General features: G+C 37.6%; 1 protein-coding gene across 1 annotated transcript in view; it reads right to left on the bottom strand.

The window, feature by feature from the left end:
* Positions 1–3,720: 3,720 nt before the first annotated feature.
* MALRD1 (MAM and LDL receptor class A domain containing 1) overlaps positions 3,721–8,999 on the bottom strand; it is a 528,588-nt gene continuing 523,309 nt past the window's right edge. Inside the window, exons 37-39 of the mRNA XM_026649425.1 lie at positions 6,076–6,151; positions 4,337–4,402; positions 3,721–3,837 (exon numbers count right to left, since the gene is read on the bottom strand). Coding sequence (XP_026505210.1) covers positions 3,721–3,837; positions 4,337–4,402; positions 6,076–6,151 — 259 coding nt within the window. The remainder of the gene's footprint in view (positions 3,838–4,336; positions 4,403–6,075; positions 6,152–8,999) is intronic.

Below are 8,999 nucleotides of genomic sequence, written 5' to 3'. Positions count from 1 at the left end.
GACTGTTTACAGGCAGCTTGCTGCAAAGTCCCAACCAAATTGATGGAAATAACGCTGTCTTGAATACAGTAGTCTGCCTGCTGCTCCTCAACTGTCAAGCACAAGGCAGTTACTATTTAGCAGATATAAATGAATCTTTTGTTCCTGGTGCAATATGGGTAGTGAAAAATAATTGAGGGTTGGGAAAGATGAAAGGGAAAAAGTATTTTAAAAGGAAGTGTAAGTCATCTGATATAAATGTAAAATCTGAAGATGATTTAGGTAAAAGTGCCACTGTGGTGTACAGATAACCTGGAGGAGTGACAGCTCTCATTTCAGGTGTCAGGAAACAGCGATTGAAAATAAAGGATATTCAAGAGTTCATTCAGTATCGCCAATATAGTTGTTTACATCTATATGCCTCTGTTAAAGATAATAACTGATTAGTTTTGTTATGTAATAGAATGGTTGAGTTTGTTCAGTAAGAGGAACTGGGTAAAACTGTATGTATTTGTTAATTGTAACGTTTGCCATCACTAACATTTTATAGCAATGCAAAATGTGACAGCATGTTTAAGGCTACAACATACAACACTTCAGGGTTTCACAATGTTAGCACAATTTTGGAATTAAAGTCAGGCTATGGCAGAATAAATGAGAATTCTACTACAAGGACTCATTCTTGTAAGTTTTGAACCTCTTGATAATGCTGAAGGCAAACAACACTTCTGGACTTAATTGAAATCTCAGTGAGCTCAGGAGTTGATGTTACTCAGCACCTTGCAGGATCAAGCCCCATTTCTCAATGCACCAGGCTTGCAAGGGTAGTACTTCCATATTTATTCTTTCAATACTTGAACATTGAATCAAGAGGAGAAAGCTGTTACCAGAAAATTACAGTATTCTATGGTAATGGTCCCAGAAAGTGCTTTGTCCCTTTCCTGCAGAATATTTCTGTAAGGGCAAAATAAAAAAGAATTTTGTCAGCTATATGAGCCTATTAGACTCTGTGGAGGAAGATGTATTGCAAAGTTACTTAAACTATAGACATCTCAAATCTTTTCTTTGCATCACAGATTATATTCAAAATTAGGAGGCAATCACCCTCTAAAATCCCACTCATCATTCAGAATTCCACTAAGGTTAGGAGGCCATAATTCTTGGCTCGGGTGGGAAACAACCTATTCATCAGAGAAGCTGTTTGTTGCAGAGGCTAATAGCCACCTTCTATCAACCACCAACCTAAAAACATAAGTAACTTGTGGTGAAAAGCAGAGCAGAAGGATGTTTGAGTAGGTATTGTGACAAAGCTCTGTCCTTGTCTCCGTGGGTCCCCCGCTTTCTGGGGGATTTTGCTAGCCTCAGAGGCTTACTGTGACACTCCACATAGCCCTTCTCTCTCTCTCTCTCTCTCTCTCTCTAGAGAGAAGGGTCACAGCTTACTAGGCCATTTTCATCATAAGCCAGCGAGTGAGGTAAGGAGAAGCTACTTTTCCTTGCAGTCTCTGTTGTTTCTCAGTCTCAGTGATTAATATGGGCAGGGGAAGGGGGAACCCAGGCCCACCATCTACTCCAGGCTCCAGCCAAGGACCCTAATAGTATCAGCTATGGTAGCGGAGCTTTTGGAAATAGGACACATACAATTCCCTGGGCCACTTCCCCACAGCAGTCCCCACCTACTCTATATCTACTTCACCCTTACCTCAGGGCCCTTCCTTGTGCCTGGTATGGTTTGAACTGCTCAGTTTCACCCACAGCTCCCTCCTACAGCTCCTAACACACACCTGCCCAACTGGGAGGCTTTTAACTAGTTTCAGCTAGCCCCTGATTGGCTTCAGGTGTCCCAATCAACCTAGCTGTCTTCCCTGCCTTCTGGAATGATCTTAATTGGCCCCAGGTGTCTTAATTGACCTGGAGTAGCTGCAATTTGCTTATCCTGGTAACAGGGATTTGTTTAGCCTGTGGCTAATATATCTGTCTCCCACTACGTTACTATAGCCATCTGGCCTTGCCCCGTCACATAATGGTTTTCAATGTTAATTTTTAAGTCTTTGTGAAGTCAAGTATACAACACAGTGTGTCAGACCTCTGACTTGCAAAGCTGGTATTCAGACCCAAGACTAAGACATTTATTATAATCACTTTGCTATAGCCTGGTCTGCTTGTTTGGATGGTACATTAGTTCTCCTACTTTTTGTCTTTGCAACACTAAAATAACTATTTAAGTGCCCTTATGGTTCAAAATTACAGAAATGAGTAATCTTTTCTCAATAATAGCAGTAAAATTAGAACGCAAAAAACCCAAGAAAATGGTTTGGATTAAGTGAAACTTCTTTTTATTAATATACTGGAATTTCAACTGTTCAATTGTGCAGTGAATTCATAGTTACAGTTACCAGTCTATTTTTGTACCAAGAGAAATATCACATAGGTTTAAACTTTCACATATGCATAGATGCTATTTTCACAGTAGTGCTATATTTAGAACATAATTATTTTAATTGAGGAATTATTTCACATTCATTCAAATTACTAATGCAGTATCCTAATCACATACTTTCCACTAGATTTTAGAAACAAAATAGTCAGACAAAGGGAAAAATTACACACAGTATCAATTCTATTGTATGTCTACTTTGAAGAAATTGCACAAGTTCTCCATGTTTTCTGTTGCTTTGCCATAAAGAGGATTGGCAAAGGAAGGGGCACTTGTATCTTTACTGGAAGCATTCTAGAAGAAAGACATAAAAATGTTATTTCAGCAGTAAGTGCTATATGGAAATAGGTACAAGAATGGCAGTAGATATTAGGATATCCAAATAACATGCAATGACACTTGCCCCAGAGACCACCCTTATGTTCAAACTAAGCCAAGAATCCCAAACATTTTGGCCCAGATTCTCAGCTGGTGTAAACGAGCATAATTCTCCTGAAGTAACTGCTTGCTGGGTGGCCTTGGGCTAGTCAGTTCATCTCTCTATACCTCTGTTTCCCACCTGTGTCTGTCTTGTCTGTATAGACGATAAGCATTTTTGGGCAGGGATTATCTTACTATGCGATTGTACAGTCCCTAGCACAATGGGGCCCCAATTCTGATTTGGGTCTCTAGGTGCTACTGTAATATGAATGAATAATGATGATGGTGATCTAGCCCATTGAGTACATTTTTGCTGCATCATTATTATAGGGGTGCTTTGGTTAAGTAACTGATTGCTCATCCCTGGAGTGGTGTTTAAAGCACTATATACATTGACTTATGGACAAGGATATAAAGTTACTCTCCAGGGAAGGCCTTTTGTCATCCCATACTATTTCTAGAGCAACTGCCTTAATGATAAGGGTTAAACTGCTGAATGACTGTGAAATGCTATGCTACATTAAGCAACTGAATGAAGTTCATGGCAGTAGCTTCAGCTGTACCTAGGTTGCATTGCTGCTAAAAGTTGTGGATGGTGGAATATCTACAAATTTCAGTAAATTCCCAGCCCTTCCTTTAATATTACATTGATGGCACCTCCTAATACTGCTATATGTAATAAGGAAAGATGAAATCCTATTTAACAGATTATCTAAGACTCTTTTGAGAGATTATTATAAGCAAGAAACGGAATGGTTAGTAGCACTTAGAACCATGACAGTGAATTTCCATTTTGTAAAACTCTCAGAGAAGCTAAAGACTCAATTTAAGGTTGGCACCTCTCAATACAATTCAGTAGCATAATCATTAGTCTTGAAATTTTCTTAATTATGAGCTGAACACAGTACACCCAGAAGAGCAGTCTGTTTGCATTTACTGTATTTGGTATAATGAAATGTTTCAAATTGAGTAGATGTCTTAGTCCTTTTAGAGAGAAAACCCTAATAAGGAGATTTGAAAAAACATTTAATTTAGGATTTGCAACTTAATTCAGAATTTCAAATTAAACTCCATACAAGGTTGTTTCAATCAATAATTTAGTTAAAAACAAACACTTTGTAGTAAAGTATCAGAGGGGTAGCCGTGTTAGTCTGATCTGTGAAAAGCAACAAAGAGTCCTGTGGCACCTTAAAGACTAACAGATGTATGTGTCTGATGAAGTGGGCATTCACCCACAAAAGCTTATGCTCCAATACATCTGTTAGTCTTTAAGGTGCCACAGGACTCTGTTACTTTGTAGTAAAGTCATCTTCATACTTAGTACTGTGCCTAAATATGCTTATCTATGGAATCTTTTCTGTAATATTTAGCAAATGCAAGCAGAAACAAGGCAAAGTAGAGAAGTAGAGTTTGTCAATAATGCAATAATTTGAGAGAGGTTTGAAATACTCATCATAGGAATGAACATGGCATTTTGAAAAGAAAATTATTGATACATACCTCCTGCTGTGTTTGACATGGGGAAACACTAATTTGAACAACGGGTGAGGCAATACACTCAGGAGGCTACAAAAGAGATATATTAGCTTCAGAGCAACTGTATTCAACAGTAAGTGACATTAAAGAGACACACACCAGAAATATTGCCATCAAAGGATACAACTGAGAGAAAAAATTAAAGATAAACAACAAATTATACAATTATATGGGGCAAAAATGTGGCAATGGTAGATCTAGATTGAGACTGTCAGGAAGGTCAGTTAAACTGAGTTTGTTAAGTACTTAATTGTTTTCATCTGAAGATTAGTGATACTTTTACTGTTTGACTATATTTTCTGATTGGAGATATGAGTCACTCAAACGTAATGTTCTTTAAGCTCTGGGAAAATAGTGTAACCTTTGTTTTGGCTCTTGCAGAAAAATTATAGAAAGCACATATCATTCCATTCTTAAAGAAAACAAAAGAGAAAATCCAGTGGAGCACCGGATTTCAATCACAGTGCCCAGGGATCTTTCATACAGTATGAAAATATCTCTTCTGACATCACACTTCTGTTTTTCAACTTGCTATTAAATGAAGTCTGTCAAGAATCTATTTTAACTAAAATGGAAGTGTCCTAGTAAAATGGACATGATCGTAATGGGAATGTTTCCAACATGCTCTTACAAACCCAAACCTGCAAGTGAATGAATCTGATCTAATGTTTCCAAAATCAGATGTGAGGAACTTTTTATAGAAAGTAAATGGCATGTCATCGTTAATCCTGTTTAATACTCTGGTGGAATCTGATATTACTTACTAAGGAAAGGATAAGAGAAATTTTATTTGCCATGGCAAACCTAGCTTAATTCTTATAGCTCTGATAAGAGTAGTCTCAAAATGAGGTAGGGAAGATGCTTTAAGATTTAATTTGCACCTTTTATTTCCAAGGCATATGGATAATGTTCTTCATATGAATTATTTTTAAATTAAAAAATAAATCATAATGCCACAGTTATGTAACTGAGATGCATTCAGTTAATGGGGTGGAACTGTCTAACTTACAGCAGAATTTTTGGCCCACTATATAATTTGATGCTTGAATCTTTTCTTCCTGAATCTTCATAACTGTATGAAGCTGTTAGATGTATAATTTAATTAGCAATGTTTTATTAGTAGAATAAACTCAGTTATGTTCAGCAAATGGGATTAGGTAAAGCAGTCCCAATAATGATATATTCTGCAGTCTTTTTGTTTACTATAATATTTTATAGCAATGCACATTGCAATGTGTTTAAAAGATTAGAGTGTATATCATAGTTTTCACTAAATCCAGTGGTGTTGCATACATGTAGCTAAGTGCTGTAGTTTAGCTAGCCCTCTATGTCTTTAAAATGCTCTTTATTTTCAGAAGCATGAGGAGAGAGGGAGGCCCAGTGAATGGGCATTTGCTCTAAAAATCTGACTAAATATTCTAACCAAAATAGGTGTTATTCAGATTCACCAGCCAGAGAATATTAGCTGCAATCACAAAGACATTCCTAACACTATATTGCTTTCAAATGGGTCTATTAGTATGCTGAAAATACAGTGCAGCAGAAATCTTACCTTGACTGCCAGTGGCAATATAGTAGTTTTGTAAGACTTATTTTCTTTATTTAAAAACATTCATTTGTTTTCCTGGGGCAGCATGTTTGAACAACACTGTGGCTTTGTACTTTCTACTTCTGTAAGTATACAACTGGCTATTGCTACTTACCTTTACTTCTCCAGGTGAGCTATGATCCTCGTACAATGGGTTAGCGAATGCAGTATTATGGATTTCCTCCAGGTTCCTTAAAAAGACATAGACTCTCAAATAATAAAACTGGTTAAGGCAGAGGCAAAAAAATAAAAGGCAAAATTCTTTCCTGATATAACTCCACTGAAGTCAATGGAATTACACAGGAGATGAATTTGGTCTGATGCATTTTGTTCTGTGTCTGTGAACTAGCAGTTTTTGAAAAGACAGTAAAAATAGAATTGTTTAACTTGCTTCTGCTAAAAATGAATATACTATTGCACATCCAAGGACTTATACAGCATGATTTACAAAGTGTTGTGTAAGGATATTTGGAGCTATACAATAGGTAAAACTGGGCCAAACAGGTAAATTACAGACTCAGGCCTTGTCTACACTATCTGGGTAAGTTGACCTAAATTACGCTACTCCAGCTAAGTGAATAATGTAGCTGGAGTTGACGTAGCTTAGGTCGACTTACTGTGCTGTCTACACTGTGCTGTGTCAACGGGAGACGCTCTCCCACTGACTTACTTTACTCCTCTTGTTCCAGTGGAGTACCAGAGTTGACCGGAGAGCGCACTGCGGTTGATTTAGCTGGTCTTCACTAGATCCATTAAATCGACCCCTGCTGCATCGATTGCAGCAGCATCAATCCCCGGTAAGTGTAGATATGGCCTTCAAAAGCTTACACTTTAATGGCACAAGCAGGCCCAGCCCAAAGACATCACAGTACAGTGCAGTAAGGAAGAGAGTTGCATGTGGTCTTAGATTATTTTAACGGAGGAGAGCCTGATGTACTTTAATTAGGATGCTGTTCCAAGAATAAGGGGGTAACTTGCAAGAAGACACAAAGTCAGGAATGGTTGAAAGAGACAGAGGGAATTTTTGGGAGTGGAGAGCATAACAGAGTTATGGGCAGAGGAAGACAAGAAGGGGCATAAAGGAGATATGGGCAGGAGCAAAGTTCTGGTTTGCTCTGAAAGAACCTGCTTTTGCAAGTTGCCCTCACTCCTTTTACTCTGACTTCTAGTTGGAATTATGTGTCTTGCTTTTCAGCAGGACATGACAGCCAAGCGGGCCCCTACAGCTCGCTCACCCTTGGTAAGTCCCAATTATTAATCAGTCTTTTATCCATAAACAAGCAGATTTTCAGCTTCCTAATCAAATCACTTATGATTTTTTTGCGGTTTGGTGAAATCGCACTGGAGTACTGTTGCCAGACATTTAAACAACAAAGCTAGTAGGCAGAGTAAGTAAATATCACAAGAACATAACATTGCACGTGCCTTATTAAAAGTTATAACAGTGCTATATTGGGAGCAGTATGTGGGATGAAATCACTTTCTTTGTATCATTGTTTTGCTGCTAAAACTCTAGTGATCCAGTCAGTATTCCTTAGTGTAACAAATTGCTCATGAGTAATTACATACGGCCAGATTTTTAAAGGGATTTAGGTGCCTAACTCCCATTGATTAAAAAACAAATCTTGCCCATAGTCTTAGCTGACAACTTGTAATATTGAAATGAATGGATTTTTAAAATCACCTTCCCAGTAAACAACCTGTAGTTATACTTAAAAAAAAACATCAGTTTATTTTGAGATTATTTAAAAGTGGACAGAGCGGATTTTCATTTGTAAAACCTGTCACCTGTGTGTGCAGGTGCTTGAATCCATCAACTGTATTACAAGATTCTTGCTTGCACAAAGTTGCGCTGGCAAAAATGGATGCCAAACTGATGTTACTTTGCAAATTTGGACCCATATCCCTGAATGTGAACATGGTGTATTATACCTTTGGCTAATTAGGAATATAAGAATTGTCATGCTAGAACAGAGAGCCGTTCATTCACTCCCACATCCTGTTATTAATGTGGATGCTGCAGAGAGAGGCATAGAACTGCAGTATTACACAGAAGATGAAAATTCTTCCTGATGCCAGCTGGTCATCAGTTTACACCCTAATTTTAAACTTCTTGAGCAGTCAATTTTACTAAATATATAGCAGTGACTTGAGTTAATCTAATTCCTGCAATGCTTGTTGTTACTTGACATTACTCTCGTTGGAAACGATAGCTCATTGCTGCAGCCATGAGCTATATGTCCATCACAAGGTCTCACAATGGGAATTAAGTTACATATCTTGTGTCAGCCCTGTACTTTGCTGCATTTTATACTTCATTACCCCCTATATATGCCAGTGTAGGAGAGTTTCTTAGTCACATGATTTAAACAACACACTAATAGGAAAATAAATGGTTCAGTTTTTCTTTCAAGGATTAGAGCATAAAAGTTCCCCTCTGTACATATTGTAACACCCCCTCCCCTTATCACTTATCACTCACAAATATCATAGTCCAAAATAATCAGTCCATAGGTCAAGCTTATAAAACACAGCCACGTAGAATACTTTGCATGTGAAAAGCCAATAAATCTCAGATTAACAAAACTGGAAAAAGAAGGGATCAATTAGGGGAAAAAAATGCAAAGTGGTTGGATTTTTAGGATAAACAAACGAAACCAAATGTATGGGTGAAACAGCTCAGACAGAATTGCGTTTTCTAACATAACCAGAACTACCACAAAAAGGAAAGGAAAGAATTAATCATCTTGGGTTGCAGACCAGATCACATGGGTGATACTTTTGCTAAACTCATTTCCATGATGGAGCAGCAGCTGTTGCTTTTGTACAGATTCCACTCACCACAAATAGCATCACACACTTATCAGAGATGGGAGAAAGTTAAATTGATCACAAAAACACTTGTCAGTGTTTAAAGAGATCGTTGAGTTGCATCATGCTTTTTTAATGGAAAAATCAATGTATTTGGATTTAATTGGTTCTGATGTGACAATTCAGAATTCTGTAACTCAATCTTGACTGTAAAACCAAACATTGTCA

The sequence above is a fragment of the Terrapene carolina genome, unplaced genomic scaffold (assembly GCF_002925995.2).
Source record: "Terrapene carolina triunguis isolate 2854851 unplaced genomic scaffold, T_m_triunguis-2.0 Scaffold84, whole genome shotgun sequence".
In the NCBI taxonomy this organism is placed as follows: Eukaryota; Metazoa; Chordata; order Testudines; family Emydidae; genus Terrapene; species Terrapene triunguis.
This window is presented reverse-complemented; position numbering and strand designations above follow the sequence as displayed.